The following is a 27,757-nucleotide window of genomic DNA, read 5'->3' on the forward strand; positions in this document are numbered from 1 at the left end:
TGTTCTATATAGTGTGGCTGCTTCTGCCATCATCATGCTACTGCTGATGTCTGCCTACCATCATGTTTTGTGCTGTATGGCTACTGCTGCAGCTGCTGCTACTTAATGCTGCTAATCCCCCTACTGTGCCACTACCATTACCACTATACAGCCACCACTACTACTACTACTACTCCAACAGAGCCGCATATACATCTAATGCCTTGTCTGTTGCATGTTTTTCCCTTTCTACATCCACACTGTGCTGCTGCTACTCCAAAATAAAAGGGCAAATGTTGCCAGGCTTGTTCATAACAGGCCACACTTTCTTCTGACATTAAAATGTGTGTGTATAATCAGGTGCAGGGATCTGCCTCTGTTAAGGCATCATTTTTGGGAGCTTGGTCTTCCAATAAGCCACTGTTTTCTCATAACACCATGTGCCCCAATAAGGGACAGTTTTAGAAGGTTTCTAATATAGAAAAAATAACACATGTGACGGTGTGGTGTGTTTTTGAACGGGCTGTTTGTTAACACCGTCAACCATGAGTTTGCCTATAGCAGGGATGGCCAACCTGGCTCTCCAGCTGTTGCAAAACTACAACTCCCAGCATTCCCAGTCTGCCTACAGCTATCAGCCTACAGCAGGGCATGGTGGGAGTTGTAGTTGTACAACAGCTGGAGAGCCGCAGGTTGACCAGCCCTGGCCTATAGCTATGTACAGTGTGTCAGTGTCACTCTGACGATATCGCTGTCATTGAAAAGATATAAAAATTTTAGTCTCAGTAGACCGCAGAGTGTCATATACCAATTTTCAGGCCAGTTGGAGCATATTTGATTCATGTAGAATTGATTCCGACGCAAATCAATTTTTTTCGCTGAAGGGGACATGAAACAAATTTCAAGAAATTCACTCATTTCTCTAGTCCACAGAAATACTGTTTTTGGTTCACACATTTCCACTGAGTGTTAATGAGTAGTAGGAAAGATCACCCAACCCAGTTTGCCCATTAATGTGCATTAAAGTTTTTAACAATATGTATAATTTTTTAATAGTCTCCACTTTAAAAATGCTTGAGATGTACAATTTAGCAGCATACAATGCCTTTTGTACATGTCTCCATTTGCTATGTATCCTTTATGTTCTTGGTATCTGTGATGTTCTTCGATTTTTCACTGTGTGCTTTTTAGTATATACAGAGCTTGGTATGGCTAGATGTAGCTTGCACCAATATTTATATGATTATATGATGAATATTGCTAATATTGTCAGATTACTCGCAAACATGTAGTTAACACGTTAACTCTTTATTACTAGTGAAATATTATTGGCTATGTCTAAGATCATGGTGCTTTAGAAGTATTCCAGGATATTTATATTGATGGCCTATCCTCAGGATAGGGTGTCAGATCACCCCATGCTTCAGCTGTTTAAGCGTAGCACCTGCACCAGAAGCTGGCACTGAAACTACACAGCTCCATCTATTATGTAGAAGACGGAGCTTGTAACTGCAGCGCTGACCCTATTGAACCGAAAGGGAACATTGTCGCAGTTAAAAGTTCCGTCTACTGCACAAAGCTGTGTGATTCCAGAATCCTCTTGCAGTGTTGAAGCTAGTCTGAAACAGCTGATCAGTAGGAGAACAGGGACAACCCCTTTAAGGTATTCACCTTAGCATCTATCAATTGGTCACCAATGTATGGCTATATGTATAAAATGCTCAATAAACAAATGACAAATCAGAAGTTGAACATGTCTGGTCTATTGTGCACAATATTATTATTTTTTTATTCAGTAACAATGCATCTGTTTGAATTGTTTTATAAAGCTTAGAAATTAAAGTGTTGAACAAGTACAATGCCTTTTTCCTCCTCAGGGAGAGAACAAATCTATATAAACAGCATGACCGAACCTCAATAATGTCAATGTTCTGCCCATGTTCTGTTAATGTTCTGAATCATTACAGAACATGTCTGCCTCAGTTTTGGTATTTCTGTAGTGATTAGTGTGGTTATAGCAACATCTAGCGGTGTTAAGTTGTAATACACATTGTTTTTCTTGTTACAAAGACTGCTGCATTGTGGGTGGTTCCGGCCCTATTGACTATAATGGGGGCAGGCCGGAGTCCCGACTGCAGCGCATGCCAAGAGGCGGCCGGAATAAAACTACGACATATAGTCGAGCCTGCCGGAGTTCCTTGCCGCTAGTGTGAAACTAGCCTTAGATAGGTATACAATCCTATGTATAGGCAGCCATTTTACCATGTGCTTCAGTGTTAATGTAATGTTATAGTACATGCTATCCTATGCTTTATACTTCTACATGTTATTTGTATTCTTGTAGTTTTGCCGCACACTTGTACAATCTCTCACTCACACGCACTGTTAGACTACTAAGAACAGTCCTCTTATTTGAAAGACAGGAATGGTTTATGCTGAATATCAGACTGCACACTGTGTGAACGTGTATGAAGTCAGAACAGTGAAGATCCCATTCAGAAGCCTCAATGATAGAATCATGGATTATGTGCCTCAGCAGATGTTTCACAAAAAAATAAGGTACCAAGAAGGGGTCGTTGGAATCAAATGAAACTTTCTATGTGTGAATGTAATGATGATATATGTAAATGATAACAAGATGATATATGGTTGGGCATTGAGGCATACAGGTTTTGTATGGTATTCTGCGGCACATTTGCCCATAGATGTTGCAGCTGGACCTGGACCTTATCCTGCTGGAAAATGCCAGTTGGAAGATCAGCCATGAGAAGCAACATATGTGGCTGCAGGATGTCCTACACATATCACTGAGTTGTTTTTGTCCATTATGCTACTTCCAGGGGTGACCAACTGTCCTATGCAATGGGTTCCCAGACCATTACACCAGCAGTTAGGACAGTGTCTCTCCATAGCAAAGGCAGGATGGAAGTGCTCACCATGAGGCTTCCATACTCGAATCTGACCATTGTCAGATCCCAAACAGAACCTGGATTTGTTGCTAAAAATGATATGGTTCCAGTTCATAGCAGTCCAGGTTTCTCGTTAAAGACACAACAAACAAAGGCAACAGGGGCTGGCTGTCAGTGGCAGGACACGTAATGGGCACAGTGACACTAAATTTCTTTCTGTTAAGCACCTGGATATAGTCTTGGTAGATACAGGGGTATATAATGAAAGTGCCACCTGTGTCTGGATGGTGGACAACAAAACTGGGAGCTGCTTGTGATTGTTGATGGATTGAATGACCCACTCTAGTGGTAGTCTCTCTCGGCTGTCCGGAGACTGTCTGCCATGTGTGCATGCCCTCACATAACCACTGCTCCAAATACTTCTGAACAGCTAGGTCATAAAGTTCTAGATGGCAGCCAATTTGTCGAAAAATGACATCCTCCTTCTCTCAGTCTAATGATGTACTGCCTCTCAAAGTCTGTAAACTGGGCAAAATGTCTTTGTGCATTGTAGAAGCATGTCCAGCAATCAAAGATCTCTCTCCAAGAGGTACACTACCCAAAGGTAGAATCTGAGAGCCTTTATATAGGGCGGGGGCAAGTACTTTTACATGCTTTTGTGGCAAGACCCAGTGTCTAATCAGACCACACGTGTAATCATTTACATATATGCCTGAGAGATAACTGCATGCCAAGTTTGCAGCAATCTGACATCTCTATTTGGGTGTGTTTTTTGTGTGCCAATGAGTGCATAAGGGTCTGTTTACATGGTGGTATTTACACATGGATTTCAGCATGTATTTCCTCGCATCTCATTGCTTTACATGTAAACCTTGGTAGATTTGTTGCACACTGATCAGTACCATTAAATGGAGCTAATCTACATGCAGAACTACAGAAGTTGCAGATGCAGGTAGACAAACACAACGCTCGGCTACTTCTGGCAGTCCCATGGAAAATTAATTGAGTAGCAGGGGCACGCTCAACCTGCCACTTGATCAAGATAGGGAAAGTGGATTCCTGTAGATGGGAGCGGTGTGGATCACAACCCACGCCGATCAGTCATCCCCATCCTGTGAATAGGGGATAACTTTAAAACTTGGCACAGCCCCTTTAATGGAGGAGTACTGCTGTTTCTATTGGTGGTGTAAGAATACAATATTCCACTGACACAATAAGAGCACAGCCATACTTAAAATAATCATATAGCATTGAATCTGTTTATTAATAGCTCAATAAAAGCAAACCAGAGAGGTGCAGAATTAATACTTGGTTTTGAACACATTGTATATTTGAATGATTTTTTACACTCGAGCTATAAACACATACAGAGGACTGAACTGCAAAGTTTTTATTTAGCAGCATGACTTCTTTCACACATCACATGAACTGGCGCTTCACAGCTTTTATAGGTCACAATACAAACAAACCTACAATTAGGAACGATGGCAGCAGAAAGTGATTCAGCATCAGTGCGTATGAGGATGCTGATATAGAAGAGGAGCATACAAGATGCATTATATCAAATTCACCAATGTCATACATACATTATCATGACATACATGATCCAGAGCCATATTCATAGTTCTGCAGGTACTACTGGAAACAGTCAATATTGTGAGGATATTAGTAATTCTTATATCATATTACCGTGCAGACACTGAACAAGCAGGGAAGCTGGGAGATTTGAGCTCTGAATCATGCACAACTGTGAATACAGACCTAGGTTACGATACAGGCTATGGTTTAGAGTTAGTACAAGATTTTAAAAAAAATGCAATATAGTTGTAAAGTTCTCTACCATTTATGCATATTAATATAAATAGAATAATTCTTAGACACTGAAAATGAAATGTAAGATTGCCATACTTAAAGGGCTTTTCCTACGTCAGCAATTAATGCAAGACACTTACTAATGCATTGTGAGTGTCCATATTGCCTCCTTTGCTGGCGTCATTAATTTTTTCATCACATTATACCGGGTGGCCCATGAAAAAGTAACTCGCCTCCAATATCTCTGAATCAAACTGCCTAATAGTAAATTTGTCTTAGTTGTCGATAGTAACCAATCAGAGGTCAGATTTCATTTTTTCAGGGCCCTGTAGCAACTGACAGCTGAGCTCTGATTGGTTGCTATGGGCAACTAAGATTTATTTATTATTCAGTTTGATAAAAGTGGCCCATTGTATCAGAAAGATGGAGTTCTCCCTGGAACAGCGACTAGTGATTGTGGAAGGCTATGTGCGAAGTAGATCGAATACGCAAGAGACCTTTGCCGACAGGTACCCAGTAACAAAACCACCAGCGACACGTTGTATACAAAGTCTGGTTCGGAAATTGCATCAAACTGGCTCTATTGCAAACATGAAGAAACCGAGGCCTCCAGTGATCAGGATGGCTGAAGATGTGCATGAAATTTAAGAGTGGATTGCAAGTAGACCCCAAAAATCTACTCGAAGACTGTCTCAGCAAGTTGGTGTATCACAAACGGCGTGTTAACGAGTGCTGAAATCTCTGAACCTGAAACCGTACTGAATAACATGTGCAGGAACTGAAAGGGTCTGACAAAGCTAAAGGCGTAAATTACTGGACTTGGCTGCTCACTATGATTGCTAACAGACATTTGGAACCATTTCTGTACTTCATGATGGACAAAGCTTGGTTTCATTTATCAGGTCACAGAAATTCCCAAAATACAAGGTACTGGTCTGCTGAAAATCCCCATTTGACTCACGAAACAACACTTTATGGCCAGAAAATTGTTTTTTGGTGTGCAGTGTCAGGAACACGAATAGTGAGCCAAATTTTCTCCCAATCAGCTGTTAATATTGCAATTTACCTGAACATCTTTGAACAGTTTTACAACCAACTAACGCCAGAAGAAAAAATGTCCTGCTTTTTCTAACAAGATGGGGCAACATGCCACACCTCACGGAACTCATTGGCACGGGTTTATGAACTGTTGGAGGAGCGAACTGCGAGCAAGGGGTTATGGCCACCACGTTCCCCAGACTTGTCCACATGTGATTTTTATCTGTGGGGAAATTTAAAACTGAAAGTGTACAGTAACAATCTACTTCCCCTGGATGAACTCAAGGAAAACATCACAAACACTATCCACAGCATCACCGTTGAAGATCTGACGTGCCCAAAGATGCATAGACGTGAACATGGACCACTTTCAGCATCTTTTGCGTGGGCCATCCTGAACATTGCTCATTTCCAGGGGTTACGACTACCCTGAAATTCAGCAGTGGTGGTTGTCCTTGCACACTATAGGAAAAATTGCCAGCCTATGCGCGTTCCCTTAGACCCGGTCACCAGAGAGGCTAGTGATGTCGCACACAAAATTATGCAGTGTTTGTGTGAGTTTTTTGAGCCAAAGCCCGAAATGTGTTGGATGGGAATAAAAAATATAGAGGACTTCTTCCTGCTGGATTCACTTTTGGGTTTGGCTCAAAAAACGGAATCAAAAACTGCCACAAAAAGCTGTGTCTGACACTAGCCTAAAGAGGAGCTGTCAGCTCTCTAGACATCCTGTAAATGAAAAGTCCCAGGACATGAAGTTGTTTTTTTCTTTTTATTATTTTCTTTCTTATTTTCTGTAAAAAGATCTGGTAATCCACATAAAAGAGTGATATTCACCAGATAATAGTCCAAAACTTAGGGAAAACACAGCATGAAGAGACTGAGGGTGCAGCGTTTTGGTGGCTTTTTCCCTTTCTCAAGCTCCTGAAATGTCACAAGCATGGCTACACATTTGATAAAGGAAAAAGATTCCAGCTCTCTTAGTGGATGTATCTTGGCTCCCCAAGATGTAGCCAGTAGATACTAGCGGCCGCAAGTATCTACTGGCTACATCTTGGGGAGCCATTGTGCTCTGAATAGATGAATGCCCTAATGAACCTACCATAACTTCGATAGGGGAAACCCATCGGGACGCCACTTGGGACATCTTTGTTTGCTGGGAGGGACATTTATTGCAAGGCAAGCCACCGATAAGTGGGGCCGCCACTTTCGGGCAATTACTCTGGTTTTAGGCAGGGACTAATAGTACATTAGAGTGAGAGTCCCATGCATACTTTATATGCCCAACAGCAGCTTTATCTTCAACAAATGCTGCCTTAATGAAGATGCTAAAATTGCAAGGAGGAAAAGACTGATAAAGCACTTCATGAGTGACCATCTCCACCTACGGGTCTATACAACAAACCGTGAGTGATTACATCAATGACAGCTGAATAATCTCACAAATGTGCCTTTGCATTTTTTCATGTCCGTCTGAGTTAGGGCTCATACACACTACTGTATGTATTTTGTGGTCCGCAAAAAACGGATCACCCAAAAAAAGAAACAGAGACGGAAAGAAAATACGTTTGTGTGCATGCGCCCTTAAATGTAGAAAACAATCTTGTCACTATCATTATCTATATATTCAATGTTTTGTTTGTTTGGTGGGACCACATTATTTTTATTATAAGCATTAAAAGTTACATTTTTAATAGTAGGCTTCTTCTGCTCAGTGATAATTAATCGCCTATGGACTATTGTCTAGCTGTGGTGAATATCAATCTCTTTATTAGGCCGGATTCACACATCCATATTCCAGATGTGTCACATGTCTGTATTATTTACTACCTGCAGTAAGGTCATGAAACATCAGACATACATCTGGAACATGTGAATTCAGACTCCCTACTTAAAGAGCAATGTAAGGTTTTCAAAAGTTAACTTTGACAGTCACTCAAATCATATGACTATTTGCCCAATCCATGTGATATTACACACAACATATAATAATTATAGGGAGATCCTCAGGAGTTTTTAAAGGGGTTCTCCTGGAATTTAGAAAATTAGAGTACACACAAAACCTGTACTAATCACACAGCAGGACAAGTTGCTTCACAACACTGAGCTAAAGAGTTGCCGCATCCTCCTCTCAGCTCTGCTTGTCAGGGATTATGATCCTGAATCCAGCTGATAAAATCTTTAGCTGAATCTCTGTAGGAATGGAGGTCACGAGGAGACGTGAAATTTAGACAGGGCAGACTGTGGTAATGGAGACTGCATACAAGTGCTGCTGCTCATCAGCCACATCCCCACCTACTCTCTGTATTTCATGTCTCCTCATGAACGCCATTCCTACAGATATAGATATAGTACACTTTACTGGTATTGCAGGTTGTTGTTTCACGGACTATTCTGTCAATCTGCCGTCAATAGCACAGCACATTCTACGTATGTCCTAAATCTGACTAGATAATGCCTTGCGACCTGCTATAATCTTATGTATTACGAAACAATGCATATTTTTGTGATTGTTAGAATCTGCTGTAAAATTAGTAGTGATGTAGCTCCTTTAGTCATCAAAGGATGGTTTTAATATTGTACTGTATTTACAAAATTAGATAATTTTATAGTAGGCCTGAGATTTACAGAGAATCAGTCACCGCCTTTATCCTGCCCCCCACCCTAATAATAACGTACGGTGGGGGCAGTCGGGCTGATTCCAGCGCTCTCTGTTATGTGTGTATATAATGTAGCGTCTGAGAACTTTACCATTTACCAGCTGCAGCAATGGCATCACACTATGAGGATAAAGTCCTAGTATTCATGAGCCTGGGAATAAGCCCACCCTCGCACTCCCACCGATAAATGACAGCTTTCTTCCAATTACTGTGTAGAAATAATCAGTCTGCCCTCTAGAGGTAGGTGGTGCTCATATCCAGGGCCCATACATCCAAGTAGAACAGGCATGCTCAACCTGCGGCCCTCCAGCTGTTGCAAAACTACAACTCTTATCATTGCCCGACAGCCTACAGCTATCAGCCTACAAAAGGGCATGGTGGGAGTTGTAGTTTTACAGCAGCTGGAGGGCCACAGTTTGAGCATCCCTGAAGTAGAAGAAAGGGATCAGCACTCACTTTTTGATGCTAATAAATCATTACTTTATCGCCATAAACAAATTACAGGCAGATGTGACGCATTTCGGATAAAAAAAGCTGTTTAGCCGAAACACGTCACATCTGCCTGTAATTTGTTTATGGCAATAAAGTGAAGATTTATTAGCATCAAAAAGTTGTATTAAATTTAAAGGCGTTCTACACTTTTTTTTTACTGATGATCTATCCTTTGGGTGGATCATCGGCATCTGATCATCGGGGTTCCAACACCCAGGACTCCTGCCAATCTGCTGTTTGAGAAGCCAGCAGCGCTTGCAGTAGCACTCAGCCTTCTTGCTGTTTCTTGCAGGCCAGTGACGTCATGATATTTCCCTGGCCTGGGCATGGCTCAGCCTCATTGAAGTGAATGGGGCTGAGCGGCGCCCAGATCAATGAAATAATTGGGACATCACTGGCCTGCGGGAAACATTGCAAGCGCCGCTGCCTTCTCAAGCAGCAGATCTGCCGGGTTCCCAGGTGTCAAACTCAGGCCAATCAGAGGCTGGTGATCTATCTAAAGGAAGAAAAAAGTGTGGAACCCCTTTCATATACTATAAAGTATTGAGAAGTAAAGAGAAAAATCAAAGCTGCCCTGTGATTGGCTGCTATTAAAGGGCGTTGCAGTTACACCTAGGGGCTCTGCTCTCTCTGCAACTGCAGTGCCCTCTCCACTTTGATTGACAGGGACAAGCATGAGGACATTTGCACTGCCTGGCTCTGTCACAGTGGAGAGGGCACAGCAGAGAGTCTTTAGGTATAATGGATATGTAATGCACATATTAAAAATTCTTTTTTCTCACATATGAACATGGGACCAACACAGATGCCTTCAGCTGCCAAGCGCACATGTAACAGATGAGCCAGTTTCATAGGTACAGATGCCTTTTAAGAAGGACAGTTTTTTCTCTTCTCACGTTTTTGTCTTACAGTGGCATCCGTCACCACAGAGTTCCATTGAAAAAAAAAATATGTATACATTAAAGGGGTTGGCCCATCTTGGACCTAGGATATGCCCCCAATGTTTAGTTTGATAGGTGTGGGTCCCACATCTAGGACCCACACCAATACCTAAAACAGAGCCTCCAAAATGCCAGAGGGTGCACCAAAAATGCGCAGCTACCCTCCACCCATTTCTGTGGGATTGTCAAAATAGCGCTGGCTCAGCTATTTCTGTAAGCACCATAGAAGTGAATGGAGAGGTGGCCGCGTTTGCATGGTGCGCTTCCGATTCATTTCAATGGAACTTCCGAAAATACGGATGTAGAGTTAACACACATGCTTTATGAGATGTGTTATCTAAACTAAATGCGTTAAGCAAACACTTAAGAGTTTGTGTGTTAACCCTGCTACATCTGTAGCTAAACGTGACGCTCGGCTATTTTAGGAAGTCCCATAAAAAAAAGAATGGAGGAGGCCATGATATGACCCCAATGTCCAAGATGGGAATACCCCTCTAACCGAAAATTGGATTCCACTATGCTTTTGCATCCTTTTTTCCCAATATATACATCAAATGTAGGGAGAAAAAAAGCGTGATGTCAACCCAGCCTTAGACAGTTTTCCTAAATGAGTTACTTTTTAGCATGGTGTCATTTTTAGGTCCCAAAGTCTGTGATTAATTTCTTAGTATCTTGATATAAGCATGTATAGAGATGCATTGTAAATGATAATATTTTCACACCCCATAGCCATGCCTAGAGGAACCTTAGGAGATTGCTGTTTACTGATTTGTTAGTGCATTCAAGGCATTCCAGTATGTAGTAAGCTCCTATACTGCCTCTAGTGGTGGCTGCGGGTAGCCAAATGGGGATTTTGAACTCTGTATCAGGAAACTGAGCTTTAAACACTATAAAGATATCTCAATAAATTAGGGCATTGTACGGATAGGATACTGCAGGGTGGGACTGGCCCACCAGAGTACCAGAGGATCCTCTGGGGGGGCCCAAGCTGTGACACAATAATGGGCCCTTTATAAAACAAGGCCCCTTATAAAGCAGGGCCGCTAAGGTCTAGCAGAGGGAGGGCCTCCAGAATTATTTTCTCTGTTGGACCCCAGAAAATTCAGTCCGACACTGGATACTGTAGGGAGAGTGGAAGTCATTATTCATTAACAGGAAGAAAACACTCAACGTCTACACATCAACACTGGATTACCATTATTATGCTAGAAAATCATTTTTGGATGAATATATACTGTTATTACACTGGGAGAGGCAAATGGGTCACATCGCTGGGTGAAGAATGACTTTCATTCAGCATGTATGAACAGAAACAATAAAAAAAATAAGCAGGGAAACAGAAATAGAAGTTCAATATTTCCTCAGTTAGATGTTCTGATGCCATATGTGGAGTATTATGTGTATGACCATTTAAAATGACAAAAGATACATAAAATTATACAATCACCATCATCTCTAATACAGTTCATCCTTAGGCTTCATGGTGAGTTTGTATAAGATCTGATATCCATCATCCCAAGCATAGATCTGCTTTTCCCTGGGGTTGTACTTCATGCTGGAGTGAGATCCATATCGTTTTGGGAAATAAACAATAGGGACATGTTCACTGGTTATGGTGCCACTGACATCAAAGATACACTGGATACGAGAGCGACTTGGGAGCTTGGTGTTATATACCACGTACAGAGTGCCACACACCACAAAAGCACTTTCTGCATTCTCAATAGGGCAAGGAGTATCCCACATCTGCTCAATTCCAAGGTTGGCTGGATCTAGTTTGGCTAAGCAGATGTGCTTTTCATTGTCCCTGGTGGCATAGATGACCCAGAGACCTTCTTCATCCGCTGCTATGTCTATGTAGTTGAATTTGGACAGCCCATACACGGGAACTTGGTCTTCAATGGGCAGAACAGCACTGTCAACTACTGTTTTGGTCGTCAAGTTGAATTTTATAACCTGAAATTCCTCATCTTGCCGTATATAATACAAATTGCCTCCATAAACGATATGTCCAGTGCCAATCCATGGATAAGGAAGTTTGATTCGAGGCACTTTGCGTGTTAAAGATGAAAGAGTGAACTCCTTCATACGAGAGAACACAAACACTGTATCATTGCCAGATCCGTCAAAGACATAGACTTTTTCAGAATTTACGATTGGGTCCTTTGTCCAAAGGCCAGCATTGCTCCCAAAGCGTTTCAGGATTTTCATGGCATTGACTTGAGAAATAGTGTCACTGCAATCTACATAAGTAGAGGAATTCAAGAGACAATTATAAATTTAAATCAAAGAAAGACGTAAAGATACCATTCTTAAAGAGTGACTGCCGGATAAGACTACACACAGGGTTTGTTTGTACTCTGTAACCATGGAGATGTATATTTCTACACTAGACCAGAAAAATGGTTGCATATTTTAGTGAAATCTAAATGCAGACTTGATTATTTTTTATGACAGATGCACTATAACCAAAGAATACATACATTTTAGTGATAAAATGCCAAATGTTGTTACTACTTTTATATTACTGAGACTTAAGAAGGGTTTTCTGAGATTTTTATACTGATGACCTATGGATCCTCAGTACCTGATCGGAGGGCTCTGTGAGTGCCACAGCCTTCTCTGTTCTCCCCAAGAGCTGAGCTAGGCCACGTGACCAATGAATGTGTTGTTACTCGGCCTAGGGAAAGCAGTGAGAACACTGTGGGTCCCGGGTGTCAGACCCTCACTGATCAGATACTGATGACCTATCCAGAGGAAAGATCATCAGTATTAAAATCTCGGAAAACCTCTTTAAATCTGGACATGTGATATGCCATAAATGTATGATAGGTGTGGGTTCCACTCCTGGGGCCTGCTCCAATCTTTAGAATGGGTCCCCATCTAACATCTCACATCTCCATTCTAGGCGGTGTGAGTACATACAGATATTAAAGGGGTTCCCTCGGATTTACATATTGATGATCCAACCTCAGGATAGATCATCAATATGAGATTGACAAGGGTCTGACTCCTGGGACCCTGCCGATCAGCTGTACAAAGAGGCAATGGATCTCATGGAGAGCTTCCTAGACCAGTGATGTCACATTCATCAGTGACATGGCCTACTCAGCCTCATTCAAGTGAATGAAAACAAGACACGTCCCACGGCGCGAATTACCGTCAACCAGTCACCAGGGTCAAGAAGGAATATTTTATTGCAGCGATACTTGTATCTCTGCAATAAAAGATTCCTTCTTGACCCTGATGACTGGTTGACGGTAATTCGCGCCGTGGGACGTGTCTTGTTTTCTTGCACTACTATCTTCTTGGGGGCTCCAGGCTTCTCCTTTTGAAGATCCCTCGTGGTCCCGAGGCCGCAGACCGCCATATCCAGATGTCCAGGCTTGTTTGAAAATACCTACAATAGTGTTGTGCCTACATCTGCACAACCATACAAGGTGAGCTTGCCAATTCTCTCTGTTTACCACTGTACACCCACAGAATTACCCTATGGTGCGCCCATCTGTTTTCTTACAGATTTAAAACCAGCCTGTTACATCTCATTCAAGTGAATGGGACTCGACTGTGATACCAAGAACAGCCACTATACAATGTGGATGGTAGGCTGCAAGGAAGCCGAGGCAGTCACAGAAGCGCTGTGGCCTCCTCAAACAGCTGATCGGTTGGGGTGCTGAGAGTCAAAACCCTACCAAATCTCATATTGATGACCAATCCTGAGGATAGGTCATCAATATGTAAATTCTGGAGAACCCCCAATATTCAATGTTATGACATACTACCGATTCTAAAAATGAATGTGTGCATGGGAGCACCACAGTGCATAGAAAAACTGTGAAGGGGGAAAAGCACTGGTTTAGGCTTTATTTTCAGGGTCAGTGGGGGTCCTAGAATTTAGACCCTCACCATTTAGATGATACTGATAGGCTAACACTCTCCCAATCGGTGTACCCCTTTAATAAGGTGTAAAGACATGCAGTCTAAGCCTGCAATGCCTTTCTAGGGATATGAGTTGAAGACAATTAGAGGGAAGATTTATCAGAATTAGTGTAGGAGCTTGCCATAGTGACCAACCATTTAGTTGCCTTCATTTACCAATGACCCTCTGAGAAAGAAAAGCTGGAATCTCATTGGCTGGCATAACACTTTTGCTTAGCCAACCCAAAACCCAAACCAATAACCCCAAAGAAAAGTGTAATTTATTAAGACATGATCACATAACAAACAATATATGAAACATAAGGCACAAGTGTACAGGATGGGGGGGGGGAGACCTCATGTAAGGAGGTCAGATACAACCTCTCTCCCAAACACCCAACTGGCAGGGAAAAAGATGTCACAGCCCTAGGTATACATCAGCATGAAAATTGTGAGAACTGTAGGTTCACTCAAAGTAACATGTACTGGTATGTATGTTGCATGCACAGAAAGATAAATAAATAAAATGTGAGGGCCCACCAGAGCGATTAGCTTGGGGGACTCATGGGGGCAATGACCCCCATATTTTAGGTCAGTTACTATGCAGTATATGTTTTCTGCCCCCCTTGCTTTTCCCGCTCTTATTTTACAGGTAATTTACCTCAAAGAAGAAGAATTCAGTTGGAGCTGGTTTTGTTGATATTGTAAATTCTGTATGGCAACTGGAGAGGAGCTTCTAATTGGTTGCTGCCCTGTTGCTGGGGGAGAATCCCAGCTCTGTGATTTGCCCCTGCCTGCAAGGCGGGAAATTTGTACCCTTTATATCCCCAGGTTCGCCGCTACCTCAGGGCAGTCGCCGCGGATCTGGACAGCGCACCAGGATGGAGGATTTACTGCGCCAGCTGATCGGGAGAGCGGAGTCTGCCGGCGGAGAAGAATGGCTGAGAACCTGCCTGATGATGCCGCCGTCTCGCCTACCGCCGCCATCGCCTCAGAGGTCGCCGTCGCCGCCGCTCCTGATGTCGGCTGAAGAAAGGAGGGAGCCGGAAGACGGAGGAGCCATCCCGGAGCTGTGTACAGAGGAGCCATCTGCTGACCAGTGTCAGGGGGAGGAGTTGTCTGCGCTGCCTCGCAAAAGAGCTCGTAAAACCAGGAGCGCTTATACTCCTCCCCCTCCGAAGGCTGGACGCCGGCGCAGCAGCAGAGCAGAGACTGTGGCCTCCGGCCAGAGCCGAAGGTCCTCCAGGAGCGTCGAGTCAAGAGGACAGAGCGGCGTTCCGCTCTGTACAGCAGGTCCCAGTACCAGCAGGGGGCAGCGTCATCGGCAAGCGACGATTCCAGAGCCACGTCATCAACATGCAGCGGTGCCGGTGAGACGTCATCAGCAAGCTGCCAGTGAAGGAGTATCAGCGCAGGCTTGCGCTTCACAAGGTTTTCAGCAGGAGGATTTAGGGCTACCTGTTGAGAGGCTCCCACCTCATGTGGTTGAGCTGGCTCCAGGCCCCTCAAGTAAATCTTCTCTACAGTCAGCTGCAGCCTCTGGACCAGCCCAGGAGGGACACCCTGTTGGTGAGATTCTCAATGTTTTGTCTGTGTCTGACTCAGCGTTGGTAGCTGGTCTGGTTAAGCTGCTAGTGGAAACTACTGGCAGGCGAAAGGTTAATTCAGCTTCAGATGTCTGGAGCTCTAAGTCTGATCAGGTCAGTCTGCCTAGTATTGAGAGTGGCAGTGGGTTACCTAATGTTGAAAAAGGTACTGGTGTGAAGGAAATTTGTTTTAAGGAAGCTTTAGCTTGTGAGGTTTCACCGCTTGGTTTTCATTTAAGTAATATTATCAAAGAGCGAATTTGGAGAATGGAATATGTAGAGTTAATGTCATTATTACCGTCTTCAAAAGATCAGGTTGTTAAGAAGGAAGATAGAGTGGAGGAAGAAAGAAAGCGTTTTCTTCCCAGGTCTTTTAATAACTGGCTGCAAGCCTTTTGTATTTATTCCGCAGTACTGGGTGAAAAGCATCCTGAGCTTTGTTCAGGACTTTTTCAGCATCTGGATATAATTATAGAAGCATACCGAAATTTTGGCGGGATGGCTTGGTTTCAGTATGACGAGACATTCCGTCAGAAGCTAGCGGTACACCCGTCTCTTAAGTGGGGGGTGAAGGATATTGGTCTATGGGTGAATTTGATGTTACCCCAGAAATCGGTTCCAGTTAGGTCATCTAATCCTTCACAAACCACTATGAGAAAAGGGGTGTGTTTTGCCTTTAACGAGGCCACTTGTAAATGGGCTAGTAACTGTCGTTTTAAGCATGAGTGTTCCTTTTGTGGAGGTACCCATCCCATGTCTCGCTGTTTCAAAAGGAACTCCCTATCTGGCCAGCAGCAACCAAATACCAGGGAGCTCGTTTCTAAAAGCATTGAGTCCTGTGAGGTTAGCAGAAATGCAACCATGGCTCGTCCATTATCCAGATCGTCAGAAAGCTGAGATGCTTTTTAAAGGGTTTCAGTATGGCTTTGAGGTGCCACAGTTTCTGGGTGTTGGTTGCTGCTGGGTTGAAAATCTGAAATCAGTTTCCTTACATAAAGAGGTAGTTAGGAATAAGTTGCAGAAAGAGCTTGATTTGGATAGAATTGCTGGCCCCTTTTTAGAACCTCCTTTTGAGAACTTTAGGCTTTCTCCTTTGGGCGTTGTGCCAAAGAAAGAGCCTGGGGATTTTAGAATTATCCATCACCTGTCGTATCCTGAAAAAAGCTCTTTAAATGACATGGTGGATAAGTCAAAAGCCTCAGTTGTCTATGCCTCTTTTGATAATGCGTTGGCGCTGTTGCGGTCTTTTGGTAAGGGAGCATTGTTAGCAAAGGCGGACATTAAGTCAGCTTTCCGTTTATTGCCAGTTTTGCCTTCAGGTTTTAATTCCTTAGGTTTTCATTTTGATGGTTATTTTTATTTTGATAAATGTCTCCCAATGGGTTTTTCTCTGTCTTGTTATTATTTTGAAGCCTTTTCATCGTTCATTCAGTGGGTTGTTGAGTTTGATATTAAAAGGGGGGGTGTTTTACATTATTTAGATGACTTCTTGTTTATTGGATTTCCTGATTCTAATCTATGTTCTGAATTGTTAGTCAGATTTTTTGACATTTGTTCTTGCTTTGGTATTCCTGTAGCAGCAGAAAAAACAGTTCTTCCTTCTTTATGTTTAGAATTTTTAGGGATTGTCATTGATGCTGAGAATATGGTGTTTAGGCTGCCAGTAGAGAAGATAGTTAAAATCAGGTCTTTGTTAATTTCTTTGTTAGGTAAGAGGAAGTGTAGTTTGAGGGAAATGCAGTCTTTATTAGGATATTTGAATTTTGCTAGTAGAGTTATTCCTATAGGGAGGGTTTTTTGTAGGCGTCTTTATTTTTCCACTAGGGGTTTAGTGTCTCCAAATTCTCATATTAGATTGACAAGATGTCTGAAAGAAGATATGTCTGTCTGGCTGGAATTTTTGCAGGACTTCAATGGCTCTAGCTGTTGGCAGGAAGATTTTTTGGAATCGGATGCCTTGGGCCTGTTTACAGACGCAGCTGGAAGCTGTGGCTATGGGGCATTTTGGAGTGGAAAGTGGTCAGCGGAAAAGTGGCCGTCATCATGGGTGTGCAATGGTTTCACAAAAAATGTCGTTTTATTGGAACTTTTTCCAGTAATTGTTGCAATTGTGTTATGGGGTCGTGATTATAGGAATAAAAGGATATTGTTACATTCAGATAATAAAGGGGTTTGTTTTGCCATCAATACTCTTTCTTCAAAATCCGATGTAGTAGTTAAACTATTGAGGCATTTGGTTCTTTTTTGTATGCAGTATAATATATGGATTAAAGCTAAATATATAGTAGGTTCGTCAAATGTTGTAGCTGATGCATTATCTCGTTTTCAGTTTTTGAAGTTCCGGGAAGTAGCGCCGGAAGCGGAGATGGAAGGGAATCCGTGCCCTCGTCATCTTTGGGATTTGATATGGGACTAATTTGTGATTCTATTAAGCACTCTCTGGCCCCAAGAACATGGGCAGCATATGCTGCTGCATGGCAGGATTGGTTGAATTTTGTTAATTCAGTTACAGGTAGTGTTAATGTTAATGAGTTGAGTTATGGGTTGCTTTTTGTTGCTAGTTTATTTAAAAAGAACTTGTCCCCTTCATCGATCGCTAGGATGGTATCAGGGGTTTCCTTTTTTCAAAAATTATATGGTAACCAGCCATTGTCATCTCATTTTCAAGTTAAGCAGATGCTTAAGGGTTATAGGAGAGGCCTGCCGAACATAGATAGTAGGAGGCCAATTTCTATTCCTTTATTGGGATCGCTATGTAACACACTGCCTAAAGTTTGTTTTGATACTTTTGAGTCTTTGCTTTTCCGTACTGCTTTCGTGTTAGCATTCTTTGCAGCTTTAAGAATTAGCGAGTTAGTTGCGGCCAGTCGTAGAGTGTGTTCTGGTTTGGATTTTTCTGATGTATCTTTAAAAGGTGATGTAGTGGAAATTTTTCTTAGAAGGTCAAAGACTGATCAATACGGGAGAGGTAGATTAATTAAATTGAATGTTTGGGAAGGTTCGGAATTATGTCCAGTTAGTGTAGTAAGGTCTTGGCTGGAGGTTCGCCCGGCGCTGAGCGGCCCATTTTTAGTTCATAGAGATTGTTCTCCGCTCACTAAATTCCAATTTAGTTCTGTATTGAAAAAATGTCTGTCTTTTTTGAATCTTGGGTCTTGTAAGATATCTTCTCACTCCTTTAGAATTGGTGCCGCTACTGAGGCGGCACGGGCAGGGTTGGATGAGTCAATTGTCAGGAGAATTGGGCGTTGGGACTCTCATCGGGTTAAGTTATATGTTAGGCCAGATTTAATTTTATCAGTCTGAATGTTTTTCTGTTTTTGCAGGTAGTCATATTGTGGTCTGGATTGTGGGCCACTCCTTTATTTTTTGGGCTCAGAAGCGAGCGGAGAAGAGAATATATTCTGAGAACCTATCGTTTGATTCAGCTGACCTGCATGTTTTTTGGTGGGGTGTTAGAGGGTTGGGTTGGAAGCGTGTACTGTCAGAAATTCGTAAACTTTTATTGAAATGGCCGGTTCCCAATCTTCTTGTGCTTCACCTGGGTGGTAATGACATAGGGAGACTGAAAACGTGTGAATTGTTATGGGTTATGAAGAGGGATTTGTCGTTGTTGCAATGTATGCTCCCTTTTACTACTCTGGTTTTTTCTGAAATAGTCCCTCGTCTCATATGGTCAGGTAAGGAAGGTATTTTTCTTGAGAAAATACGCAAACGGGTGAATAGGGCGTTAGCGAAATTTCTTCCTTTGGTGGGTGGGTTTAGTTATAGACATATAGATCTGGAGGGCTTCGTGCCTGGGCTCTACAGATCGGACAATGTCCATCTTTCTGATGTTGGGATTGATGTTTTTAATTTAGGTCTTCAAAATATAATAGAGAAATGGCTGCGGTGCTTTGGGGGGCCTCGCCTATGCTAGGCTTGGCTTGTGGGGCTGTATCGCTCAGCTGATGCTGAGTGGATCTTGGTCTATATGGATGGTTTTTAATTGGTATTTATTGTTATGGTTATGGTTTTGATTATTAATTAATTTATTAAATTATTTATTGGTTTTAATCTTGGTTACCCTTAATAAAGCACTTCGGCCATTTCTATTCCATTAAGAAAAAGTTGTCAGTGTTTTTATTTAGCTTAATCACAATATGAGGGAGGAAGAGTGGGTCATTTGCCTCCATGTGAGGGCCCACCAGAGCGATTAGCTTGGGGGACTCATGGGGGCAATGACCCCCATATTTTAGGTCAGTTACTATGCAGTATATGTTTTCTGCCCCCCTTGCTTTTCCCGCTCTTATTTTACAGGTAATTTACCTCAAAGAAGAAGAATTCAGTTGGAGCTGGTTTTGTTGATATTGTAAATTCTGTATGGCAACTGGAGAGGAGCTTCTAATTGGTTGCTGCCCTGTTGCTGGGGGAGAATCCCAGCTCTGTGATTTGCCCCTGCCTGCAAGGCGGGAAATTTGTACCCTTTATATCCCCAGGTTCGCCGCTACCTCAGGGCAGTCGCCGCGGATCTGGACAGCGCCCGCCCTCCCACCCCTTTAATTTTGTGCTATCTGTCGCTGTGCTTTATTAGAGGGGCTGTATCGCTCAGCTGATGCTGAGTGGATCTTGGTCTATATGGATGGTTTTTAATTGGTATTTATTGTTATGGTTATGGTTTTGATTATTAATTAATTTATTAAATTATTTATTGGTTTTAATCTTGGTTACCCTTAATAAAGCACTTCGGCCATTTCTATTCCATTAAGAAAAAGTTGTCAGTGTTTTTATTTAGCTTAATCACAATATGAGGGAGGAAGAGTGGGTCATTTGCCTCCATGTACAAATAGCACAAGGCAAACTAGCCCACCCAAAGACCTGGGATGGCCGCATAAGGTATGCACATAGCCATTGAACTGTACAATACAGACAGAGGCAAGTGTGCCAAGTGCAGGTGGTAATAGAAATATAAAAGGAAATGTAACAACTAACTGAGCAAAACAACAAAACATGTATTACCCATGATATGCTGGACCCAGAGCGTGTGACCAAAAGCTGCACCTCGACATACGTTTCACCTGAAGAGGCTTCGTCACTACTTTTGATAAGTCTCCCTAAGGAGTTTCCAGGCACTTGTGGCATACTTATAGGAATTTACCAGTCTTTTGCAAATAAATTGTAGTAACTGTCTAATAAATATACTGTGTGTCTCAACTTCAAGATCTCTTTTTGTTGTCAGTGAATGGCACATTTGTTGTTTACATTCATATGGGGTCATTTTTCAAACTGGTGTAAAGTAGAAGTGACTTAGTTGCCCATAGCAACTAATCAGATTCCACCTTTCATTTTTGACAGCTCTTTTGGAAAATGAAAGGAGGAATATAATTGGTTGCTATGGGCAACTAATCCAGTTCTACTTTACACCAGTGTGAAAAGTCTCCCCATAGTTCTTAGTGCATAGTTCTGTGTCCACAGGGTCCAGTTTTGTCAAGATTTTATTGCAAAAACGCTGGAGTTTTGTGAGAAATGTGGCTACACCTCAAAATATACAACCTTTAAAAAAACATAATCCAGGAAACCAACCAATGTACATCAGGAATCCGTTGCATAAGTGCCTAGTAGGTAAGGAGGCCCATAACCTACAGATCTGATTGCCTGTCAGGAACTAAGCTATCCTGGAGGACTGTCATGTCGTCATGGGGGGTGCTCTATGATGAACTCCTGGAGAGAAAGGGTATACTGTCTCTGCACAGGGGCCCTCTTGAATTGGACACAGTCATGACAGTCCACTGTGAGCACAGCAGCTTGGATTCCTGGGTTTACAGCATCTGGATGTAACCAAGCATGTGCTTATTCACTGACAACAAGCAGTAATCATTACAATGGTGAGGAAGAAGCACATGAGCACAGACCAAGTGCAATAATACAGGTCAAGAAATTCTTATATTTTGTAGTTGGTGGAGCATTATTCATTCTCAAACAAACCTTAGCTGCCGGAGAACCTCAGTTCACCAGGAGGAGATGTCTATGATTGTCAGCTTCACAACATCTAATTTATATAAATATTATTTACAGACGTGTCTATGGGAATTTTCCATTGACGTGTATTATACAGGAATTGCACTTTATTTATATAAAACCAATTTTGAACTATTCTTTTTCCTCTGAAATGTGACACAGTTTGATTTAAGGATAGAAAAGGAAATAAAAATAAATAAAAAAAAGCGAGGTGGGGTTAATGGAACCCACTTACATGACTTCCGGTTGACAGGAGGACTCAGCATCACATCTGGTTCCACATTTTCAGTAATCTCATCCTTGGGACAACCTATTATAACATGAGAGGTAGGTTCCACTAACCCCTTTGAACTTAAAGTACATGCACAGTCATTTGCATATGATAATATATGTATAAGTAATCTTGAGCAGTGATGGCCAGTTCGCAGTGTTCGCCAGCGAACACATGCGGGCTGCCATCTTTAGTAAGGTAGACTCATCCGTCCGGCGATGCACAGGTAAGCCCTTGCCTGTGCCGGGAGCCGGTCTGAAATCAAATGCAGTCACCGGGAGCAGGCAGTTCCGAAAACAGCCGCCGGGGGCCTTCATCAGGCTGTTCTCGGTACTGCCTGCTCTCGGTGACTGCATTTGATTTCAGACCGGCTCCCAGCACAGGCAAGGGCTTACCTGTGCATCGCCGGACGGGTGAGTCTACCTTACTAAAGATGGCAGCCCGCATGAGTTCGCTGGCGAACACTGCGAACTGACCATCACTGATCTTGAGTAGTTGTATTTGCCATATTGAGTGTCATTGAGGGGTTTTACTAGCAAAGTTGGTCTTATGGATCTCTTGGAAGGGCAGAAAAAATGTAGATGTCGAAAAAATTGCCTTATTCTGTTCTGTTTTTTCAGAAAAACTGAATTGCCACAATCAATTTTTGTCATAACCACACAATTAAATTTTCACTATGGCCAGGTATATTACTATAAGTATAGTAACATTTCCTTCCATGTTACTGGTAGAATACAAAACTGTTTGATTAAATGGAAGATTTACTCTAAAAAATAAAGCAAGGTTGTTCAGAGGGTTTATTAGAGATGCGCCCCGATCCCATGGCCACTTCCAGGACCACGTGCTGTACATTGGGAACCTAGTCTAGAGTTTGAACCTGCCGTACATGTCTGTGAGTTCTAATCCCAGGCTAGGATCATGTGCCCAATGTACAGAACGTGATCCCCGAAGTGGCCACCACATGGGATCGTGGCACATCTTGGGTAAACCCTTTAAGTATCTGAGGAACAGTGCATGAAGTAAATTGAGGAGATTATGTTTGAGGGTCAGATTAGGAATCACTGGATTAGGTCTTGTTCATACAGTCAGTGTTTGATCAGAGATTTCTATTAGTAATTGTGAGCCAAAGCCAGGTATGGGTCAAAAACACAGAACAGGTGCAAATCTTGCCATTATACCTTAATTCTGTTTAGGCTACGCTTCCGGTTTTGCGATAGAAATCCAGCAGAGTTCTCCGGACTCAGTATTGCCAGATGCAACTGGAATGCCCACCGGTCCCATTAACTATAATGGGGTTCGGTGGAGAATTTTTTTTTAAAAATCATGGAAAAAAAGACAACCTGATAGTAAATATGCGGATGTACGGATGTAGCAGGGTTAACACACACGCTTTATGAGACATGTTATCTAAAATAAATGCAACTAAATGCTTTAAGCAATTGCTTTTCAATGGCTTTTGTTTCAAGATAGCGCGATGAGTTAAGAGTGTGTGTGTTACCCCTGCTACAGGTACATGGCTACATTTATAAAATCACAGAAAATAAGGCACTAAAACAATAGATGCAAACACAATATATGGACTAAGCCCTCACTCTAATAATAAAATCTGAGACTCTTAGCCAATATATTTTGTTAAAAACACATCTGTGCCCATCTACCCACCGCCATGGCGGTCTCAGTGTGGCAGGACCTACTCTAAACCTACCTATGCCATTGGGCATCTATGTTCAGGAGCGCAGACGCTGCACATATAGTGTGTTGCTCCTAGTCACCTCCATGTGCATCAGCAACTGAGGAGAAGAGGAGCACACACACCTATTTGTACCACTTAATCAAAATCAGCTATTAGCAGGTGGGGCAAAAGTGTACATGAATGCTACTCCTAGGATAGAAGCACATTCACACCTGAAGGTAAATCAAAAATAGGTTCAGTGGAGATTCAGCCGCAATCTGGAAAAATGCAGAGAATTGGCCAGACAGAAACTACTGCATGCTGCGTTTTGTGTCCAGCAGATTCCCCGCATTCTCTGCCAGAACTGGCGGCCGGATGACCCTTCCGCAAATGTGACAGTGGCCTTATTCAGATATCAGTGAATCACATGTGCTGTCTGTATTCTCCACCGACAGACCCATTGATTAGGCCTAGTTGTGATTATGAGCCAAAACCAGGCCTGGTCAAAAACAAAGAACAGGTGCAAATCTTTCCATTATACCTTATCATTCCAACAGTGACTGTGTGAATAAGGCCTAGTTCACACGATCGTTTTTTTTTTTGCGAGTGTACGGGCCGTTTTTTTGTGTTCCGTACACGGTTTGTATATGGAACCATTAATTTCAATGGTTCCGCATTAAAAACGGAATGTGTTCCGTAATGCATTCCGTTTCCGTATTTCCGTTTTTTTCCGTTCCGTTGAAAGATAGAACATGTCCTATATTTGGCCGCAAATCACGTTCCGTGGCTCCATTCAAGTCAATGGGTCCGCAAAGAAAACGGAACACATACGGAAATGCATTAATTTGTGTGGAGACAGTGTGGGGGAAACTACTGTGTGGGGGCAGTGTGGGGGGAAACTACTGTGTGGGGGCAGTGTGGGGGGAAACTACTGTGTGGAGGCAGTGTGGGGGGAAACTACTGTGTGGGGGCAGTGTGGGGGGAAACTACTGTGTGGGGGAAACTACTGTGTGGGGGCAGTGTGGGGGGAAACTACTGTGTGGAGGCAGTGTGTGGAGGCAGTGTGGGGGGAAACTACTGTGTGGAGGCAGTGTGGGGGGAAACTACTGTGTGGAGGCAGTGTGGGGGGGAAACTACTGTGTGGAGGCAGTGTGGGGGGAAACTACTGTGTGGAGGCAGTGTGGGGAAATTACTATGTGGGGGAAACTACTGTGTGGGGGCAGTGTGGGGGAAACTACTGTGTGGGGGCAGTGTGGGGGAAACTACTGTGTGGAGACAGTGTAGGGAGAAACTGCTGTGTGGGGGGAAACTACTGTGTGGGGGCAGTGTGGGGGGAAACTACTGTGTGGGGGGAAACTACTGTGTGGGGGCAGTGTTGGGGGAAACTACTGTGTGGGGGCAGTGTGGGGGGAAACTACTGTGTGGGGGCAGTGTGGGGGAAACTATTGTGTGGGGGGAAACTACTGTGTGGGGGCAGTGTGGGGGGAAACTACTGTGTGGAGGCAGTGTGGGGGGAAACTACTGTGTGGAGGCAGTGTGGGGGGAAACTACTGTGTGGAGGCAGTGTGGGGGGAAACTACTGTGTGGAGGCAGTGTGGGGGGAAACTACTGTGTGGAGGCAGAGTGGGGGGAAACTACTGTGTGGGGGCAGTGTGGGGGAAACTACTGTGTGGGGGCAGTGTGGGGGAAACTATTGTGTGGGGGGAAACTACTGTGTGGGGGCAGTGTGGGGGGAAACTACTGTGTGGAGGCAGTGTGGGGGAAACTACTGTGTGGAGGCAGTGTGGGGGGAAACTACTGTGTGGAGGCAGTGTGGGGGGAAACTACTGTGTGGAGGCAGTGTGGGGGGAAACAACTGTGTGGAGGCAGAGTGGGGGGAAACTACTGTGTGGGGGCAGTGTGGGGGAAACTACTGTGTGGGGGCAGTGTGGGGAAATTACTGTGTGGGGGAAACTACTGTGTGGGGGCAGTGTGGGGGAAACTACTGTGTGGGGGCAGTGTGGGGGAAACTACTGTGTGGGGGAAATTACTGTGGGGGCAGTGTGGAGGAAACTACTGTGTGGGGGCAGTGATGCCAACTGATGGCATTTGTAAGACTGATCAGCATCCTGATCCATCTCACAAATGCATTGAAATGCCGTATCCGTCTTTCCGGTGTCATCTGGAAAAACAGATCCTGCATTTATTTTTTTCACATTTTTTCCGGTCTGCGCAGACCGGAAGGACGGATCCGGCATTGTGGTATTTTGAATGCCGGCACTAATACACTAATGGAAAAAAATGCCGGATCTGGCATTCAGGCAAGTGTTCCGGATTTTTGGCCGGAGATAAAACCGTAGCATGCTGCGGTATTATCTCCGTCCTGAACGGGCAAAAAGACTGAACTGAAGACATCCTGATGCATTGTGAACGGATTACTCTCCATTCAGAATGCACGGGGATATACCTGATCAGTTATTTTCCAGTATAGAGCCCCTAGGACGGAACTCAATGCCGGAAAAGAAAAACGCTAGTGTGAAAGTACCCTAACTATTGCAGTTGCTGTATTTGTAAGGCCATGATTCTAAGTTAAACTATACAAGGAAAACCTACCTGATAACTTTGCATATTTTTCCTTCTTTTTCTTTTTCTGAAGATGAAGCTCTGTCAATTTTTCATCTATGTCTACACAAGGTGGTGCTGGGTTCTGAGTCTCCATGTAGTCCACCTCTCTTTCAAGCCGATCAAGCCGAATATTTGTATTCTCCATCTCATTCCTTACTGTTTCCCGCTCCTTCTCTATGTTCTCCAGCATCTTTAGGACCTGATTCTTGAAGTCACGAAGTTCTGAGCTATAGCGACTGCTTTGATCATGCCATTGAGAAATTCTTTCCTACAGATATTCAAGGTATAATTTAGAGCTATACATAAGTGTAAAGAAGAAGGAAATACAATGGTATGTAACCAGTAACAGCATGGTTGACATTTTGAACAAGGGTATTCTTTTTTTCTAATATCTTATTATTTTCTGATTGTAGATTTATTCATTCTATTATGGAGGCCGACATCTTGCCTGAGCTGCTGTTAACAGCACATGTTTTACAGCAACCGCATGGACCATAGTAACCTATGGACCAGGCCTGGACTGGGAACAGTGGCGTGCCTAGAGAGGGGGGCGGTCCGCCCCAGGTGTCGGCTCTCAGAGGGGTGCCAGAAGCAATGAGCACTTCCATCAATACAGATGGAAACGAGGTGGAGCGCTGACGCCCACATACTGCAGCGGGGCACCAGAGAGCATAGTTGCCTGCCCCGCCGCAGATCACCGCCATAGGCTTCAGGCCTAGTAAGACCTATGCGGTAGTGAAATCCCTGCGCAGGCGTGCGTGATGACGTCATTGCGCGTGTCTGTGCCGGGACGCAACAGCACACTTACGTGTGCACACCTTCCTCTGAAAGTAAGCGCAGGTGAGTATTTAGCGTTTATTTTTTTATTTATTTTTATGTGCCAACTAAGGGGGACATGGGGGGACGCACAGGAGGACATGTGGGGGGAAAATATTATGGTGGGATACTGTGTGGGGCAAATTATTATGGGAGCAATTGCTATGTGGGGGCAAATTATTATGAGAGGGATTACTATGTGGGGGCAAATCCTTATGGGAGAAATTACTATGTGGGGGCAAATTACTATATGGGGCAATGTGGGGGAAACTACTGTGTAGGGCAAATTACTATATGCGGCAGTGTGGGGGAAATTACTGTGGGGGGCAGTGGGGGGGAAACTACTGTGTGTGGGGACAGTGTGAAGGAAACTACTGTGTGGAGACAACTGCTGTGTGGGGGCAGTGTGGGGGGAAACTACTGTGTGGAGGCAGTGTGGGGGAAACTACTGTGTGGGGGGAAACTACTGTGTGGGGGGAAACTACTGTGTGGGGAGCAGTGTGGGGAAATTACTATGTGGGGGGGAAATTACTGTGGGGGCAGTGTGGCGGAAACTACTATGTAGGGGCAGTGTGGGGGAAATTACTGTGTAGGGGCAGTGTGGAGGAAACTACTGTGTGGGGGAAATTACTGTGGGGGCAGTGTGGGGGTAACTACTGTGTGGGGCAGTGAGGGGAAATTACTGTGTGGGGGAATGTGGGGGAAACTACTGTGTGGGGGCAGTGTGGGGGAAACTACTATGTAAGGGCAGTGTGGGGGACACTACTGTATGGGGCAGTGTGGGGTAAATTGCTGTGTGGGGGAAACTACTGTGTGGTTGCAGTGTAGGGGAAATTACTGTATGGGGCAGTGTGGGGGAAACTACTGTGTGGGGACAGTGTGGGGGAAACTACTGTGTGGGGACAGTGTGGGGGAAACTACTGTGTGGGGGAAACTACTGTGTGGGGGCAGTGTGGGGGAAACTATGGTGGGGGGGAAACTACTGTGTGGGGAGCAGTGTGGGGGAAACTACTATATGGTGGGAAGCTACTGTGTGGGGGAAATTACTGTGGGGGAAACTACTGT

General features: G+C 43.6%; 1 protein-coding gene across 2 annotated transcripts in view; it reads right to left on the minus strand.

Annotated features, from left to right (window-relative positions):
• Nucleotides 1–10,374: 10,374 nt before the first annotated feature.
• The window catches only part of OLFML3 (olfactomedin like 3), a 70,772-nt gene continuing 53,389 nt past the window's right edge, over nt 10,375–27,757 (minus strand). The window contains exons 2-4 of one of the 2 annotated variants that reach the window (XM_044283462.1): nt 25,865–26,144; nt 21,565–21,639; nt 10,375–12,071 (exon numbers count right to left, since the gene is read on the minus strand). In XM_044283462.1, the coding sequence (XP_044139397.1) occupies nt 11,284–12,071; nt 21,565–21,639; nt 25,865–26,144 (1,143 nt within the window). In that variant the 3' untranslated portion in view covers nt 10,375–11,283. The remainder of the gene's footprint in view (nt 12,072–21,564; nt 21,640–25,864; nt 26,145–27,757) is intronic. The other variant, XM_044283463.1, reaches the window with a different exon arrangement.

Source organism: Bufo gargarizans, chromosome 3, assembly GCF_014858855.1.
Source record: "Bufo gargarizans isolate SCDJY-AF-19 chromosome 3, ASM1485885v1, whole genome shotgun sequence".
NCBI lineage: Eukaryota > Metazoa > Chordata > Amphibia > Anura > Bufonidae > Bufo > Bufo gargarizans.